The sequence below is a fragment of the Coregonus lavaretus genome, assembly GCF_964263955.1.
Source record: "Coregonus lavaretus genome assembly, contig: HAP1_SCAFFOLD_4198, whole genome shotgun sequence".
NCBI classification, from domain to species: Eukaryota; Metazoa; Chordata; class Actinopteri; order Salmoniformes; family Salmonidae; genus Coregonus; species Coregonus lavaretus.
In genome coordinates, this window is record NW_028161170.1 from 1 (window position 1) to 20000 (window position 20000).

The 20000-nt window shown below is 42.0% G+C and overlaps 1 protein-coding gene across 1 annotated transcript in view; it reads left to right on the forward strand.

Moving 5' to 3' along the window:
- Positions 1-6167: 6167 nt before the first annotated feature.
- LOC311121057 (dual specificity calcium/calmodulin-dependent 3',5'-cyclic nucleotide phosphodiesterase 1B-like) overlaps positions 6168-20000 on the forward strand; it is a gene marked incomplete at its 3' end in the record, with an annotated part of 19888 nt that continues 6055 nt past the window's right edge. The window contains exons 1-6 of the mRNA XM_084195595.1: positions 6168-6280; positions 7681-7863; positions 10619-10685; positions 11446-11562; positions 13326-13466; positions 16390-16490. Of these exons, the coding sequence (XP_084051721.1) occupies positions 6177-6280; positions 7681-7863; positions 10619-10685; positions 11446-11562; positions 13326-13466; positions 16390-16490 (713 nt within the window). The 5' untranslated portion in view covers positions 6168-6176. The remainder of the gene's footprint in view (positions 6281-7680; positions 7864-10618; positions 10686-11445; positions 11563-13325; positions 13467-16389; positions 16491-20000) is intronic.

The following is a 20000-nucleotide window of genomic DNA, read 5'->3' on the forward strand; positions in this document are numbered from 1 at the left end:
TATACTGAGGTTACTGTAACATACTGAGGTTACTGTATATACTGAGGTACTGTAACATACTGAGGTTACTGTATATACTGAGGTTACTGTATATACTGAGGTTACTGTATATACTGAGGTTACTGTATATACTGAGGTTACTGTATATACTGAGGTTACTGTATATACTGAGGTTACTGTACATACTGAGGTTACTGTATATACTGAGGTTACTGTATATACTGAGGTTACTGTATATACTGAGGTTACTGTACATACTGAGGTTACTGTATATACTGAGGTTACTGTAACATACTGAGGTTACTGTATATACTGAGGTTACTGCAACATACTGAGGTTACTGTATATACTGAGGTTACTGCAACATACTGAGGTTACTGTATATACTGAGGTTACTGTACATACTGAGGTTACTGCAACATACTGAGGTTACTGTATATACTGAGGTTACTGTAAGGACTAATACTGAGGTTACTGAGTAAACTGTTATATACTGAGGTTACTGTATATACTGAGGTTACTGTACATACTGAGGTTACTGTATATACTGAGGTTACTGTAACATACTGAGGTTACTGTATATACTGAGGTTACTGTATATACTGAGGTTACTGTAACATACTGAGGTTACTGTATATACTGAGGTTACTGTATATACTGAGGTTACTGTATATACTGAGGTTACTGTATATACTGAGGTTACTGTAACATACTGAGGTTACTGTATATACTGAGGTTACTGTATATACTGAGGTTACTGTAACATACTGAGGTTACTGTAACATACTGAGGTTACTGTAACATACTGAGGTTACTGTAGCATACTGAGGTTACTGTATATACTGAGGTTACTGCAACATACTGAGGTTACTGTATATACTGAGGTTACTGTATATACTGAGGTTACTGTATATACTGAGGTTACTGCAACATACTGAGGTTACTGTATATACTGAGGTTACTGCAACATACTGAGGTTACTGTATATACTGAGGTTACTGTATATACTGAGGTTACTGTATATACTGAGGTTACTGTATATACTGAGGTTTATACTGACGTAACATACTGAGGTTACTGTATATACTGAGGTTACTGTAACATACTGAGGTTACTGTATATACTGAGGTTACTGTATATACTGAGGTTACTGTAACATACTGAGGTTACTGTATATACTGAGGTTACTGTATATACTGAGGTTACTGTAACATACTGAGGTTACTGTATATACTGAGGTTACTGTAACATACTGAGGTTACTGTATATACTGAGGTTACTGTATATACTGAGGTTACTGTAACATACTGAGGTTACTGTAACATACTGAGGTTACTGTATATACTGAGGTTACTGTATATACTGAGGTTACTGTAACATACTGAGGTTACTGTAACATACTGAGGTTACTGTAACATACTGAGGTTACTGTATATACTGAGGTTACTGCAACATACTGAGGTTACTGTATATACTGAGGTTACTGTAACATACTGAGGTTACTGTATATACTGAGGTTACTGTATATACTGAGGTTACTGTATATACTGAGGTTACTGTATATACTGAGGTTACTGCAACATACTGAGGTTACTGTATATACTGAGGTTACTGTAACATACTGAGGTTACTGTATATACTGAGGTTACTGTATATACTGAGGTTACTGTAACATACTGAGGTTACTGTAACATACTGAGGTTACTGTAACATACTGAGGTTACTGTATATACTGAGGTTACTGCAACATACTGAGGTTACTGTATATACTGAGGTTACTGCAACATACTGAGGTTACTGTAACATACTGAGGTTACTGTATATACTGAGGTTACTGTATATACTGAGGTTACTGTAACATACTGAGGTTACTGTATATACTGAGGTTACTGTATATACTGAGGTTACTGTATATACTGAGGTTACTGTACATACTGAGGTTACTGTAACATACTGAGGTTACTGTAACATACTGAGGTTACTGTAACATACTGAGGTTACTGTAACATACTGAGGTTACTGCAACATACTGAGGTTACTGTATATACTGAGGTTACTGTAACATACTGAGGTTACTGTAACATACTGAGGTTACTGTATATACTGAGGTTACTGTAACATACTGAGGTTACTGTAACATACTGAGGTTACTGTATATAATGAGGTTACTGTACATACTGAGGTTACTGTATATACTGAGGTTTCTGTAACATACTGAGGTTACTGTACATACTGTAACATATTTGCTGCGTCAAGGTCTGAGGACACATCACTCTCTGTACGGCATGCGGACTGAACAACTCTACTGCTTTTGTTTCATGAATGTGTTTGCTCTGTCTATTTGCTCCACACTAGGTTGTTCTGCACTTTGTAATGTGATTGTGAGACTTTTATTTTTACAGTTGGTATTTATGCTCTTGGGTGAAAAGCCAGGGTTGATGTGAAGTGTTTAGTTTGGAGCCACACTTCTCTATAGTGCTCCGTACTGCTCCGTACTCAATGTTGATTAAACATCGAGTTAAGTGCTTGCGTCTGAGTGTCTGTGGACCATCATCGGCATCCTGATCCTTGGCCAGCGGCCATACACTAACACTATCAGCTCTCTCTGTTGGCCTAGATGTTAGTGTCCACACTTGTGTCAGTCATAACAGCACCATAACAGCACCATATCAGCATCATAACAGCATCATAACAGTGCCATAACAGCATCATAACAGCATCATAACAGCACCATAACAGCATCATAACAGCACCATAACACAACCATAACAGCATCATACCAGCATCATAACAGCACCATAACAGCATCATAACAGCATCATAACAGCACCATAACACCATCATAACAGCATCATAGCAGCATCATAACAGTACCATAACAGCACCATAACACCATCATAACAGCACCATAACAGCATCATAGCAGCATCATAACAGCACCATAACACCATCATAACAGCACCATAACAGCACCATAACACCATCATAACAGCATCATAACAGCACCATAACAGCACCATAACAGCATCATAGCAGCATCATAACAGCACCATAACACTGTCATAAAAGCACCATAACAGCACCATAACAGCACCATAACATCATCATAGCAGCATCATAACAGCACCATAACAGTATCATAACAGCACCATAACAGTATCATAACAGCACCATAACAGCACCATAACAGCACCATAACAGCATCATAACAGCATCATAACAGCACCATAACAGCACCATAACAGCATCATAACAGCATCATAACAGTATCATAACAGCACCATAACAGCACCATAACAGCACCATAACAGCACCATAACAGCATCTTGCAGGCAGTACTACACTATCAGGGTACGTAGGAGGGTTCTACAGTATCAGTACCGTAGCTGTAGGAGGGTGAGGCAGGTGAGGTGTTAGCCAATGGCAAGAGGGGTCATGGGGTTAACACACTGGTATGTGCTTAAATCCATGGAATATTTCCATGGAATACTGATCTAATTTAGTCAAAGGTGTATTGCACAGACAGTCCCTAATCATTTTGATAATGATAATTCATAATTGATTGTATTTAAACTATATAGCACTTTTCCAGACACTGAAAGCGCTTTTACAATGATGGTTGGACAAAATGTGGTTGGTTTTAGTGTAACAACTAGACATTAAGTCCCTGAACACTACATATGAAACTGGAAAAGGGTGCATTAAACATTCCTTGAGTGTTTTCCTTCCTCTTTTGAACAACAACAAAGCAGTTATCAAACAGATTACCGGTACTCTAAATTCACAATGAAGTGTGGTGCCCTCTGCGACAGCGTTCCAACTCCTGCTATTTTTATGACTCGACAGCTTTCATCACCCCCTCGCCAATGTGTGATAAACACTTTAAAAACTAATGTCACTCGCACCGAGTTGGCACCGTCTTCATTTGTTAACTAACAGTGCAACTGTGTTTAAAAATAAAGTGATTGTGGTCAAACTTTGACTAACCTCTTCATAATGCATTCTAAGTATATCTATAATTCCTTATGAGCTGTGCATTATGCATTATAATGCATGACATAGGTGTTAATAGCTGCTCATAAACATATATAACTACAAAGTATTATGAGCAGGCAGCTCAATGGTTAACCACAAGGACTTGAACCTCATAAATCCTGTTTTATGAGAAATGGATTATCACTATCCTTTAAATCCATTTTCAAATGTCTGTGGCGGTTTTTGAATCCTTGAAGTGCAGTGTAGCTTACACTGGGGTATTTTATGTTCTAAGGTTGGAATATGAGCTCAGAGCAATAGTATGTGAGTTAGTGTTGCTGATTTCTGTCTATTTCATTTCCTGTGAAAGTATTATGCCCTGGGGGGATTGTAGTTTTAGCTGGGGCTGTGTTGTGTTTGATCCAGTGCACTATAGTGTTTTTTTATGCTCTTGAAATAGCAAATGTATACCATAATGTATAGCAGCTGTATTCAGAAATGTGGTGCAACACTTGACGCGTCAGGAGTCCGCGTGAAGCAACAACTAGTAAAGCACCAGAGAAAAGCTTCAGAATCAGCATTCTATCAGGGTTCTATCAGCATTCTATCAGGGTTCTATCAGCATTCTATTAGGGTTCCATCAGCATTCTATCAGGGTTCTATCAGCATTCTATGAGCGTTCTGTCAACATTCTACCAGGGTTCTATCAGCATTCTATCAGGGTTCTATCAGCATTCTATCAGGGTTCCATCAGCATTCTATCAGGGTTCTCTCAGCATTCTATGAGCGTTCTGTCAATATTCTACAAGGGTTCTATCAGCATTCTATGAGCGTTCCATCAGCATACTATCAGGGTTCTATCAGCATTCTACCAGGGTTCTATCAGCATTCTATCAGGGTTCCATCAGCATTCTATCAGGGCTCCATCAGCATTCTATCAGCATTCCATTAGCATTCTATCAGGGTTCTATCAGCATTCTACCAGGGTTCTATCAGCATTCTATCAGGGTTCCATCAGCATTCTATCAGGGTTCTATCAGCATTCTATCAGGGTTCTATCAGCATTCTATCAGGGTTCTATCAGCATTCTATCAGGGTTCCATCAGCATTCTATGAGTGTTCTGTCAGGATTCTATCAGGGTTCTATCAGTATTCGATCAGGGTTCCACCAGCATTCTATCAGGGTTCTATCAGCATTCTATCAGGGTTCTATCAGCATTCTATCAAGGTTCTATCAGCATTCTATCAGGGTTCCATCAGCATTATATCAGGGTTCTATCAGCATTCTATCAGGGTTCCATCAGCATTCTATCAGGGTTCTATCAGCATTCTATCAGAGTTCCATTAGCATTCTATCAAGGTTCTATCAGCACTCAATCAGCCGATTCAACCCTTTGAATTGATATATCTAATTCTGCATGCATGCCATTTTAAGAGAATGCGGTGGCAGTACAAGCCAATGATGGGAAGTTTGGGCAGTTTACCTCTGTCATGGAAAATGTGGGCCTAATGATGCCCTCTTGCCACTGGTCCTCTCCACATGTTACGCTATGGTATTACAAATTCTTCCAAATTCTTTCTATTTTTTCATTATCTCGCTCTCTCTCCCTCCATCTTTCCCTTTTTCTTGGTCTCTCACTCTCTCTCTCTCTCTCTCTCTCTCTCTCTCTCTCTCTCTCTCTCTCTCTCTCTCTCTCTCTCTCTCTCTCTCTCTCTCTCTCTCTCTCTCTCTCTCTCCCTCTCTCCCAGTTTCCCAGACATTTCAACCTGTTGCCAAAGCATTTACTGGACATCTGTGCTGAGTTGCCAGCTCGTAAACATTGAATCATAACATACAAATATGTGTTGAACTTGCTTAGTAATTGCTGCCATCACACACCTGACTGTGTTTTGACCACAGTGCTGTCGCTGATGATACTGTTGTGTTATGACAGTAACCAAGGTTATTCATTACCAAAATGACTTCCTACACATAACTTTTAAGGCTTAAAAAATACTACAGAATATATAACTACTAGTACAGAAGGTCTGATACTAACTTGATGCAAAGCAAGTGCAGTGTGCAAGATTTTATTTTCTCTAAAAGCTTATTATTAATGAGACCAAAATCCTTCATGTGGCCTATAGCATGCATAAAAGTGCTTATGGAGACTTTAGAAGTTGTTTGTTCAAAGTGGGACTCTCTTTCCAGGCTGAGGTGTATGGTCAAGCAACTGGAGGAGAAACATGTGGACTTTGAAGATCTGAAGAAGAACTTGGACTACACAGCATCCTTACTGGAAGCCATTTACATTGATGGGACCAGGTACAGTACGAACTTTAGTGTGATTATACTGCATGATACTGTAAGCTCTACTACACAAACTTCCAACTTACCTGACTTCGTTGGCTAAAGTATAAAAGAATGAGCTACCAAACCCGCTCGCAGGGTTGCTTACCTCTTGAGGTCCTTGTGGTCTCGACCAATTTAGGTAAATCCTACTTTAGTTTAGTGACTCCCATTGTTGGGATAACCTGCCAAATTCCTTGCACCTTGATTCGCTGGTGCTGCTAGTACCGTTTAGGACTCCGGTGTTAAATGAATTCATTGAGGATTGCAGTTGTTTCCATTGATTGTAATGGTTTATTTGTTTAAATTATAGTTTTGTAATTGTAGTATTGTAATTGTAGTATTGTAATTGTAGTATTGTAATTGTATTATTGTAATTGTAGTATTGTAATTGTAGTATTGTAATTGCAGTATTGTAGTTGTAGTATTGTAATTGTAGTATTGTAATTGTAGTATTGATATTGTAGTATTGTAATTGTAGTATTGTAATTGTAGCATTGTAATTGTATTATGGTAATTGTAGTATTGTAATTGCAGTATTGTAATTGTAGTATTGTAATTGTAGTATTGTAATTGTAGTATTGTAATTGTAGTACTGTAATTGTAGTATTGTGATTGTAGTATTGTAGTTGTAGTATTGTAATTGTAGTATTGTAATTGTAGTATTGTAGTTGTAGTATTGTAATTGTAGTATTGTAGTTGTAGTATTGTAATTGTAGTATTGTAATTGTAGTACTGTAATTGTAGTATTGTAATTGTACCTTGTCGTTGTTTTTATTCTTCTTGTTATATTTGGAATGTTCATTTTCTTGATTATGAAAATGTTTGTTCTCCCCTACTGCCTGCTTAAGCCCAGAAACACATACACACACGCTAACTATATCAGCATATCCTTGTTTCCTCTCTGAACACAATGCTCCACATTATTAGGCATATTCACAGGCCTATCCACTGCCCCATGTTTTTTTATACAAGTGTAGACTTGTCTATATTTAGTATTTCCCTGAGCCATGAGGTGTTCGAAGGCAAACATGTCTCCAGTGCTATGACCCCAAAGCACCCTGATGAAGGCTGTAATGCTGAAACAAGTTTACATCTACTTACATTTTTCATCGAACAGAGTATGAATGCTGTGCCGCTTAGAGAAAGGGGAAACAAAATAAAACTGTGTCCCTGTCCCTGTCTCTCCCCTCTCAGACAGGATCTGATTTGTTCTCGCTCTCCCCTCTCAGACAGGGTCTGATTTGTTCTCTCTCTCTCCTCTCAGACAGGATCTGATTTGTTCTCTCTCTCCCCTCTCAGACAGGGTCTGATTTGCTCTCTCTCTCTCCCCTCTAAGACAGGATCTGATTTGCTCTCTCTCTCTCCCCTCTCAGACAGGGTCTGGACGCAGAGGATGACCTCCAGAAGCTGCACTCTGATGGCGTGCCCACGGAGGTTACTGATTGGCTGACTTCAACCTTCACACAGAGGGCCCGCCGCCCTGCCCGCCGCTCCGACGACAAACCAAAGTTCCGCAGCATCGTCCACGCAGTGCAGGCTGGGATATTTGTCGAGAGGTAGATGGAAAATGTTATTATCCTCAACGAGGACATTCATTTGGACACACCTACTCATTCCAGGGTTTTTCTTTATTTTTACTATTTCCTACATTGTAGAATAATAGTGAAGACATCAAAACTATGAAATAACACACATGGAATCATGTAGTAACCAAAAAAGTGTTAAACAAATCAAAATCGATTTTATATTTGAGATTCTTCAAAGTAGCCACCCTTTGCCATGATGACAGCTTTGCACATTCTTGGCATTCTCTCAACCAGCTTCATGAGGGAGTCACCTGGAATGCATTTCAATTAACTGGTGTGCCTTGTCAACCTCTACGGGATCGGTGTCCCGTATACGGGACGGTTGAGCTAACGTACTCTAATGTGATTAGCCTGACTGTTGAAAGTAACAGCAAACTTTGCAGGAGATAGACATGTCTTATATGGGCAGAAAGCTTAAACTATTGTTAATCTAACTGCACTGTCCAATTTACAGTAGCTATTACAGTGAAAAAAAGACCATGCTATTGTTTGAGGAGAGTGCACAACAACAAAATACTTATCACGACAACTGGTTTGATACATTCACCTCTGAAGGTAAATAATGTACTTCAGTAATCTTGCTCTGATTTGTCATCCTAAGGGTCCCAGAGATAAAATGTAGCATAGTTTTGTTTGATCAAATCAATTTTTATATTCAAATGTAGGAACTGGGTTCTACAGTTTGAACCCCTGCTGTCTCTGGCTCCCCACCCACCCTGCCCGGCCATCTAGATGTGTGAAAGTTAGTGTAGAAGCTAATGATCCATCATGTATGACATTCCTGGGAGTGTGTGAACTTACATTATGTTTTACCATATCATTTTTGTATGTTCTCTATAGTTATGTACTTGAAAATGAATCAATTGACCAATTCGGCACATTTGGGAAGACTTTATACAAAATAGTCCAGTATTGCAATGCTTCACTGGATCAATCTGACACTTTGTACATACACTGCTGCCATCTAGTGGCCAAAATCTAAAATGCGCCTAAACTGCAATATTATATTGTGGCCTTTCTCTTGCATTTCTAAGATGAGAAAAAAAATATATATATATATTTTACCAGAACTAATGTGTTATATTCTCCTACATTAATTTCACATTTCCACAAACGTCAAAGTGTTTCCTTTCCAATGGTATCAATAATATGCATATCCTTGCTTCAGGTCCTGAGCTACAGGCAGTTAGATTAGGGTATGTCATTTTAGGCAAAAAAATGAAAAAAATGGATCCTTAAGAGGTTAAAAGTTAATTTGTGGAATTTCTTTCCTTCTTAATGCATTTGAGCCAATCAGTTGTGTTGTGACAAGGTAGGGGTGGTATACAGAAGATAGCCCTATATGGTAAAAGACCAAGTCCATATTATGGCAAGAACAGCTCAAATAAGCAAAGAGAAACAACAGTCCATCATTACTTTAAGACATGAAGGTCAGTCAATGCGGAACATTTCAAGAACTTTGAAAGTTTCTTCAAGTGCAGTCGCAAAAACCATCAACTGCTATGATGAAACTGGCTCTCATGAGGACCGCCACAGGAAAGGAAGACCCAGAGTTACCTCTGCTGCAGAGGATAAGTTCATTAGAGTTAACTGCACCTCATATTGCAGCCCAAATAAATGTTCAGAGGAGACTGCTTGAATCAGGCCTTCATGGTCGAATTGCTGCAAAGAAACCACTACTAAAGGACACCAATAATAAGAAGAGACTTGCTTGGGCCAAGAAACACGAGCAATGGACATTAGACCAGTAGAAATCTGTCCTTTGGTCTGATGAGTCGCCGTGTCATTGTGAGACGCAGAGTAGGTGAATGGATGATCTCCGCATGTGTGGTTCCCACCGTGAAGCATGGAAGAGGAGGTGTGATGGTGCTGGTAACACTGTCTGTGATTTATTTAGAATTCAAGGCACACATTTAACCAGCATGGCTACCACAGCATTCTGCAGCGATACACCATCCCATCTGGTTTGAGCTTAGTGGGACTATCATTTGTTTTTCAACAGGACAATGACCCAACACACCTCCAGGCTGTGTAAGGGCTATTCGACCAAGAAGAAGAGTGATGGAGTGCTGCATCAGATGACCTGTCCTCCACAATCACCCGATCTCAACCCAATTGACATGGTTTGGGATGAGTTGGACCGCAGAGTGAAGGAAAAGCAGCCAACAAGTGCTCAGCATATGTGGGAACTCCTTCAAGACTGTTGGAAAAGCATTCCTCATGAAGCTGGTTGAGAGAATGCCAAGAGTGTGCAAAGCTGTCATCAAGGCAAAGGGTGGTTACTTTGAAGAATCTAACATCTAAAATGTATTTTGATTTGTTTAACACTTTTTTTGGTAACTACATGATTCCATATGTGTTATTTCATAGTTTTGATGTCTTCACTATTATTCTACAATGTAGAAAATAGCCAAAATAAAGAAAAACCCTTGAATGTGTAAGTGTCTCCCAACGTTTGACTGGTACTTTACATGTAAAGGAGGCCCACCCAGTGAGGTAGAGGAGGATGGTCCTCCTCATTAATGTGAGAAAGAAATGAAACATAAAAAAAAAAAAACTCCTTATAAATAATGTTGTGCATGGGGTTTGTAAAGTGTGTGTCATAAGGCCAGGATAAGTTCATCTAGGTTCATTAGCATGATCCACATTCTGTTACAAACAAGGACATTACAGATTCACTACTGAGATTGTCCAATGCCAAACATTCCATGTGCTGTTGTTCCAGGATGTTCCGGAGGGCATACACTGCTGCCATCCCTGACCAACCTGCAGTAGTAGTTCACTGTCTCAGGGTAAGAACGTTGCCTGACCAACCTGCAGTAGTAGATCACTGTCTCAGGGTAAGAACGTTGCCTGACCAACCTGCAGTAGTAGATCACTGTCTCAGGGTAAGAACGTTGCCTGACCAACCTGCAGTAGTAGTTCACTGTCTCAGGGTAAGAACGTTGCCTGACCAACCTGCAGTAGTAGTTCACTGTCTCAGGGTAAGAACGTTGCCTGACCAACCTGCAGTAGTAGTTCACTGTCTCAGGGTAAGAACGTTGCCTGACCAACCTGCAGTAGTAGTTCACTGTCTCAGGGTAAGAACGTTGCCTGACCAACCTGCAGTAGTAGTTCACTGTCTCAGGGTAAGAACGTTGCCTGACCAACCTGCAGTAGTAGTTAGCTGTCTCAGGGTAAGAACGTATGATCTGTTATCATTCTACAGCCTTTAACTGGGTACCACATAGGGAGCAGAGCCAGGAGTTTCCCTGACCATATGACTAGTTTGTCCTGGTCAGGTCAAGTGGACAAGAAAATCTCCTTTACTACAATATGAGCTTACTCAGCCCCCGTCCCCGCAGGAGGCCTTTTGCCTCTTGGTAGGCCGTCATTGTAAATAAGAATGTGTTCTTAATTGACTTGCCTAGTTAAATAAAGGTACAAAATAAAAATAAATAAATAAAAAGCTATCCTTTTTATATCAGACTGTGTCTCTAATTCTTGAAAAACATGGACAAAACTGTGGACATCAGATCAGACTCTATTCGTCTCTATCCTCTCCATCATTAGGACATTGACCGGTGGAACTTTGATGTGTTTGCCCTGAACACTGCCAGCCATGACCACGCACTACAGACCATGTTCTTCGAGCTGGTCACACGATACGAACTCAACAGCAGATTCAAGGTCTCCACATATCATTTTGCACTTACTATATTTGACTAGTTTACCATAACTAACTCCTTCAGTTTCTGTACATACAGCTTTAATTCTACATTAGCCTTTAACAATTCAAACTTCTCTCACTGCCCAAAAAACACTTTCTGTTGACTGCTGAAGTAAGCGCACACATTTTCCTAACTAAATTGACCTATTCTAGTTGGTAAACGTTTTTCATAAGTACAGTGCCTTGCAAAAGTATTCATCCCCCTTGGCGTTTTTCCTATTTTGTTGCATCACAACCTGTAATTTAAATGGATTTTTATTTGGATTTCATGTAATGAACATACACAAAATAGTCCAAAATGGTGAAGTGAAATGAAAAAAATTACTTGTTTCAAAGAATTATAATAAATAAATAACGGAAAAGTGGTGCGTGCATATGTATTCACCCCCTTTGCTATGACAAAGTTGTGGAGAAGTACAGATTAGGGTTGGGTTATAAAAAAGTATCTGAAACTTTGAACATCCCACGGAGCACCATTAAATCCATTATAAAAAAATGGAATATGGCGCCACAACAAACCTGCCAAGAGAGGGCTGCCCACCAAAACTCACGGACCAGGCAAGGAGGGCATTAATCAGAGAGGCAACAAAGAGACCAAAGATAACCCTGAAGGAGCTGCAAAGCTCCACAGCGGAGATTGGAGAATCTGTCCATAAGAACACTTTAAGCCATACACTCCACAGAGCTGGGCATTACGGAAGAGTGGCCAGAAAAAATTTATTGCTTCAAGAAAAAAATAAGCAAACACGTTTGGTGTTCGCCAAAAGGCATGTGGGAGACTTCCCAAACATATGGAAGAAGGTACTCTGGTCAGATTAGTCTAGAATTGAGCTTTTTGGCCATCAAGGAAAATGCTATGTCTGGCGCAAACCCAACACCTCTTATCACCCCGAGAACACCATCCACACAGTGAAGCATGGTGGTGGCAGCATCATGCTGTGGGGATGTTTTTCATCGGCAGGGACTGGGAAACTGGTCAGAATTGAAGGAATGATGGATGATGCTAAATACAGGGAAATTCTTGAGGGAAACCTGTTTCAGTCTTCCAGAGATTTGAGACTGGGACGGCGGTTCACCTTCCAGCAGGACAATGACCCTAAGCATACTGCTAAAGCAACACTTGAGTGGTTTAAGGCGAAACATTTAAATGTCTTCAAATGGCCTAGTCAAAGCCCAGACCTCAATCCAATTGAGAATCTGTGATATGACTTAAAGATTGCTGTACACCAGCGGAACCCATCCAACTTGAAGGAGCTGGAGCAGTTTTGCCTTGAAGAATGGGCGAATATCCCAGTGGCTAGATGTGCCAAGCTTATAGAGACGTACCCCAAGAGACTTGCAGCTGTAATTGCTGCAAAAGGTGGCTCTACAAAGTTTTGACTTTGGGGTTGTGAATAGTTATGCACGCTCAAGTTTTCTGTTTTTTGTCTCATTTCTTGTTTATTTTCACAATAAAAAATATTTTGTATCTTCAAAGTGGTAGGCATGTTGTGTAAATCAAATGATACAAACCCCCCAATAAATCCATTTTAATTTCAGGTTGTAAGGCAACAAAATAGGAAAAATGCCAAGGAGGGGTGAATACTTTCGCAAGCCACAGTATTACCCTTGGGGGGGTAGATTCCGACACAAAGATGACATTAAGAGGTTGATGATACAGTGTGCACAAAAACAATGGGACGAACTCCATGTGAACTCTACATGTCATTGTGTGGTATCACAGATCCCCATCTCCTGTCTGATGACCTTCTTGGAGAAGCTGGAGAGAGGCTATAGTAAACACAGCAACCCGTACCACAGCAGTGTCCACGCAGCCGACGTCACACAAACCCTACACTGTCTGCTCCTCCGCACAGGACTCGTGGTACAGTACAGCTCTTCGTTCAGTTTTACAACAAGGTCATCCCTGTCATGTTGTATTCGTTTGCCATAGTTCGGGGAAAGGGGCATTTCCTGACCCGTCCTACAGGCCCATAGTTGGCCTGCCAGGTCAGGTGAGGTGGTTGGGGGAAATTTCAGGGTACTAGCTGTAGCAGACGGACTTGAAGGAAGCAATGACTTATTTACTGTAAGCCAATGTAAATGACTTATTTACTGTAAGCCAATGTAAATGACTTATTTACTGTAAGCCAATGTAAATGACTTATTTACTGTAAGCCAATGTAAATGACTTATTTACTGTAAGCCAACGTAAATGAGTATAAATATGAAATAGAGATGTTTATAACAACGGTATGTGTGTTGGTCTTGCCTCCAGCACTGGTTACTGTAAAATAATTATATAATGACTGTATATGAAATGGATATGTGTGTTATGTACACTCAGTGGCCACTTTATTAGGTACACACATCTAGTTGGACCTCCCCCCCCCCCCCCCCCCCCCATGCCTCCAGAACACCTAACGTGTGGCAGGAAAACATTCCCCACACCATTACACCACCGCCGCCAGCCTGTACCATTGACACCAGGCAGGATGGGGCCATGGACTCATGCTGCTTACGCCAAATCCTGACTCTGCCATCAGCATGACCCAACAGGAACCGGGATTCGGACCAGGCGATGTTTTTCCACTCCTCAATTGTCCAGTGTTGGTGATCGCGTGCCCACTGGAGCCGCTTCATCTTGTTTTTAGCTGAAAGGAGTGGAACCCGGTGTGGTCGTCTGCTACAATAGCCCATTAATAGCTCTGTGACAATGACCGTGTTGTCTCAGTGTTCCGAGATGCTATTACGCCACTGTTGTACTGAAACGTTATTTGCCTGTTTATGGCCCACCTGTTAGCTTGCACGATTCTTGCCATTCTCCTTCGACCTCTAATCAACAAGCTATTTTCGCCCACAGGACTGCCGCTGACTGGATGTTTTTTGTTTGTCGCACCATTCTCGGTACACCCTAGACTCTGTTGTGCGTGAAAAGCCCAGGAGGCTGGCCGTTTCTGAGATACTGGAAGTAGCACGCCTGGCACCGACGATTATACCCCGTTCAAAATCACTGAGGTCACTCATTTTGCCCATTCTAATGTTCAATCCAACAGTACCTGAATGCCTCGATGCCGGTCTGCCTGCTTTATATAGCAAGCCACGGCCACGTGACTCACTGTCTGTTGGAGAAAAATATTTTTGTGAACCTAATAAACTGGCCACTGAGAATACAATGAGGGGAAAAAGGTATTTGATCCCCTGCTGATTTTGTACGTTTGCCCACTGACAAAGACATGATCAGTCTATAATTTTAATGGTAGGTTTATTTGAACAGTGAGAGACAGAATAACAAAAAAAAACGCATGTCAAAAATTGTATGAATTGATTTGCATTTTAATGAGGGAAATAAGTATTTGACCCCCTCTCAATCAGAAAGATGTCTGGCTCCCAGGTGTCTTTTATACAGGTAATGAGCTGAGATTAGGAGCACACTCTTAAAGGGAGTGCTCCTAATCTCAGCTTGTTACCTGTATAAAAGACACCTGTCCACAGAAGCAATAAATCAATCAGATTCCAAACTCTCCACCATGGCCAAGACCAAAGAGCTCTCCAAGGATGTCAGGGACAAGATTGTAGACCTACACAAGGCTGGAATGGGCTACAAGACCATCGCCAAGCAGCTTGGTGAGAAGATGACAACAGTTGATGTGATTATTCGCAAATGGAAGAAACACAAAATAACTGTCAATCTCCCTCGACCTGGGGCTCCATGCAAGATCTCACCTCGTGGAGTTGCAATGATCATGAGAATGGTGAGGAATCAGCCCAGAACTACACGGGAGGATCTTGTCAATGATCTCAAGGCAGCTGTGACCATAGTCACCAAGAAAACAATTGGTAACACACTACGCCGTGAAGGACTGAAATCCTGCAGCGCCCGCAAGGTCCCCCTGCTCAAGAAAGCACATATACAGGCCCGTCTGAAGTTTGCCAATGAACATCTGAATGATTCAGAGGAGAACTGTGTGAAAGTGTTGTGGTCAGATGAGACCAAAATCGAACATCAACTCAACTCGCCATGTTTGGTGGAGGAGGAATGCTGCCTATGACCCCAAGAACACCATCCCCACCGTCAAACATGGAGGTGGAAACATTATGCTTTGGGGGTGTTTTTCTGCTAAGGGGACAGGACAACTTCACCGTATCAAAGGGACGATGGACGGGGCGATGTACCATCAAATCTTGGGTGAGAACCTCCTTCCCTCAGCCAGGGCATTGAAAATGGGTCGTGGATGGGTATTCCAGCATGACAATGACCCAAAACACACGACCAAGGCAACAAAGGAGTGGCTCAAGAGGAAGCACATTAAGGTCCTGGAGTGGCCTAGCCAGTCTCCAGACCTTAATCCCATAGAAAATCTATGGAGGGAGCTGAAGGTTCGAGTTGCCAAACGTCAGCCTGGAAACCTTAATGACTTGGAGAAGATCTGCAAAGAGGAGTGGGACAAAATCCCTCCTGAGATGTGTGGAAACCTGGTGGCCAACTACAAGAAACGTCTGACCTCTGTGATTGCCAACAAGGGTTTTGCCACCAAGTACTAAATCATGTTCTGCAGAGGGGTCAAATACTTATTTCCCTCATTAAAATGCAAATCAATTTATAACATTATTGACATGCGTTTTTCTGGATTTTTGTTGTTGTTATTCTGTCTCTCACTGTTCAAATAAACCTACCATTAAAATTATAGACTGATCATTTCTTTGTCAGTGGGCAAACGTACAAAATCAGCAGGGGATCAAATACTTTTTCCCCTCACTGTATCTAATGTTTATAACAAGGATATCTGTGTGGATCTCACACGCAGCACTGGTTGACTGAACTGGAGGTTCTGGCGTCACTGTTTGCTGCGGCCATCCATGACTACGAACACACTGGAACTACCAACAACTTCCACATTCACACAAAGTAAGATAAAGTAAAGTAAGAATTATTGAGGTGTTCAAAAATGCATTTGATTTCAGAGTGAGTGGGAGAGAGTGAAATCGAATCCACATTAACACCAAGTAAGGCAAAAACCATGCAATTGTTATCCTGCCAACTACGCCAAGGGTTACACAATCAGCTTTATGTTTTTATTCTCTGATTCTATTAGATTACTAAGGTTTTCACAAATGCATTAAAGAAAAGGGAAAAGGAGAGGGAGAGCGAGAGAGTGAGATTGAGAGGGAGAGAGGGAGAACTAGAGAAAGTGTGTGAGAAAGAACTTGTGAGAAACAGAGAGAGAGAGAGAGAGAGAGAGAGAGAGAGAGAGAGAGAGAGAGAGAGAGAGAGAGAGAGAGAGAGAGAGAGAGAGAGAGAGAGAGAGAGAGTTAGTTTGAGGTCTGCTCAACTGCTTACAGCTCCTGCATACTCCTTCTTAAGTAAACATATCTTATGGAGGGAAGGCATTATTTTTAGCAGTAGATTTTCCACATAGAGACACAGAGGGACCTAAGAACTCTATCTCCTGGCACACAGAGTAACTCTATTTTGGGAGCAAAACATGAGGGCCTGATGCCATCAGCAAAATAGCGTGAACATTTCTAACAAAGTTATGAGCATGCAGTTCTCCTACAAAATGCATGCTCATGTAAAATGCATCCTGCTATTTAGTTAGGATCATTATGAGATGAAAAGAACATATTATAAGGGGTAAATCATGCTTCATACAGACAAGCCTTACAATGCATTATAACCACATAACGATGCATTATACCTGTCAGCTGAAGATGTAGAGCAGTAATAGGCTAAACTGAAGAGAAACTCAGCAGGACGTCTGGTTCGTAAGACCAGGGCCAAGAAAAATCCATAAACCTAATAAACTATCACTACAAAGACTAACCTCCGTACCGTCTTGTGATGTATCACAGAATGACAGAAAGTCCTATTCATTCAGAGAACACCTCCTCCTTGGCAAGCACTCTGTTCAGATCTACTGTTTATAATTTAGACAAAGTAACATTTGACATGTAATGATGAAACACCCAGCTCATTTTTTTAAAGTCATTTTTTAGCAGACGCTCTTATCCAGAGCGACTTACAGTTAGTGAGTGCATACATTTTTCATACTGGCCCCCCGCGGGAAACGAACCCACAACCCTGGCGTTGCAAGCGCCATGCTCTACCAACTGAGCTACAACCAAGTAAAGCCATTAGAAAGGAATGTCCAATGTTGTTAAAAACAATTCTGTGAACTGACCTAATTGTTCTTCTCATGACGCTGAATTGACTGGTTTATTTGTTTTAACTGGGACATTATAGACATAGTTTTATTTAGTTTTTAGATGTTAATAGGCATATTATTTAAAACATTTGTTTAAAGGTGTGAGTGTGTGAGAGAGAGAGAGAGAGAGAGAGAGAGAGAGAGAGAGAGAGAGAGAGAGAGAGAGAGAGAGAGAGAGAGAGAGAGAGAGAGAGAGAGAGAGAGCGAGAGAGAGAGAGAGAGAGAGAGAGAGAGAGAGAGAGAGAGAGAGAGTGCGTGTGAGATAGATTGTGTGTGTGTGTGTGTGTGTGTGTGTGCGTGTGTGTTCTCGTGTGTGTGCGTGTGTGCTCGTGTGTGTGTGTGCTCTTGTGTGTGTGTGTGTGTGTGTGTGTGTTTGTGTGTGTGTGTGTGTGTGTGTGTGTGTGTGTGTGTGTGTGTGTGTGTGTGTGTGTGTGTGTGTGTGTGTGTGTGTGAGTGTGTGGAGTAAAAATAAAACACCCTACTGTACATACGTTCACACACACACACACACACACACACACACACACACACACACACACACACACACACACACACACACACACACACACACCATCTTTTACACCTCCATAGGTATTATTTAATAGCATTGCATTGCTTCATCATGTTGTTATGATGGTAAATTACTTAAAGCTGCATTGTGTTAATTTTCTTCAAACGTTATACTGATGCAGATTTGAATGCCTTCATGCCAAAACACATACTAAACTGTTGGCTGCACAGTCTTAAAAAAGTAACCTTTCTATGCCCTGGCTTTAGTTTTCCTATAGTGCAGCATTTAGCCCTGAGGGAACCTCAATGTGTTGCTCCGATATCTGTTTATCCATTTAGTTTTCCTATAGTACAGTATTTAGCCCTGAGGGAACCTCAATGTGTTGCTCCGATATCTGTTTATCCATTTAGTTTTCCTATAGTGCAGTATTTAGCCCTGAGGGAACCTCAATGTGTTGCTCTGATATCGGTTTTTATTTTCCATTTCTGAAGTGCTTAACAAACACGTATGCAAATGACTTTAGACAGAGGGCTTGATAAGGAACATGTCTCAATGAATTCTCCCTGTTCTTTTCTCCTGAGTCCTTTATAACCATCTGTCCTCTTCTCTCATGAGCACGAACACCACTGTATTACCAAACAGTTACTACCACCCAATGATGCTGGATGTCCCTAACTATTAGCCTGGGTGGTGTGTGCTTAAGCCACATCCTCCCACTATCATTGTCATGCCATACACGTTTCTGTAAGACAGACAAAGGACAAACTATAGCCTGGTCCCAGATCTGTAGGGTTAGGGTTAAAGGCATGACAACAGCAGTCAGATGATTTATCCAAAGCACATACAGATTATTGTACTAGGACCAGGCTAGGACCAGGCTAGGACCAGGCTAGGACCAGGCTAGGACCAGGCTAGGACCAGGCCAGGACCAGGCCAGGACCAGGCTAGGACAAGGCTAGGACAAGGCCAGGACCAGGCTAGGACCAGGCTAGGACAAGGCCAGGACCAGGCTAGGACCAGGCTAGGACAAGGCTAGGACAAGGCTAGGACAAGGCTAGGACAAGGCCAGGACCAGGCCAGGACCAGGCTAGGACCAGGCCAGGACCAGGCCAGGACCAGGCTAGGACAAGGCTAGGACAAGGCCAGGACCAGGCTAGGACCAGGCTAGGACAAGGCCAGGACCAGGCCAGGACCAGGCTAGGACAAGGCCAGGACCAGGCCAGGACCAGGCTAGGACAAGGCTAGGACAAGGCCAGGACCAGGCTAGGACCAGGCTAGGACAAGGCCAGGACCAGGCCAGGACCAGGCTAGGACAAGGCTAGGACAAGGCCAGGACCAGGCTAGGACCAGGCTAGGACAAGGCCAGGACCAGGCCAGGACCAGGCTAGGACAAGGCCAGGACCAGGCCAGGACCAGGCTAGGACAAGGCTAGGACAAGGCCAGGACCAGGCTAGGACCAGGCTAGGACAAGGCCAGGACCAGGCTAGGACCAGGCTAGGACAAGGCTAGGACAAGGCTAGGACAAGGCTAGGACAAGGCCAGGACCAGGCCAGGACCAGGCTAGGACCAGGCCAGGACCAGGCCAGGACCAGGCTAGGACAAGGCTAGGACAAGGCCAGGACCAGGCTAGGACCAGGCTAGGACAAGGCCAGGACCAGGCCAGGACCAGGCTAGGACAAGGCCAGGACCAGGCCAGGACCAG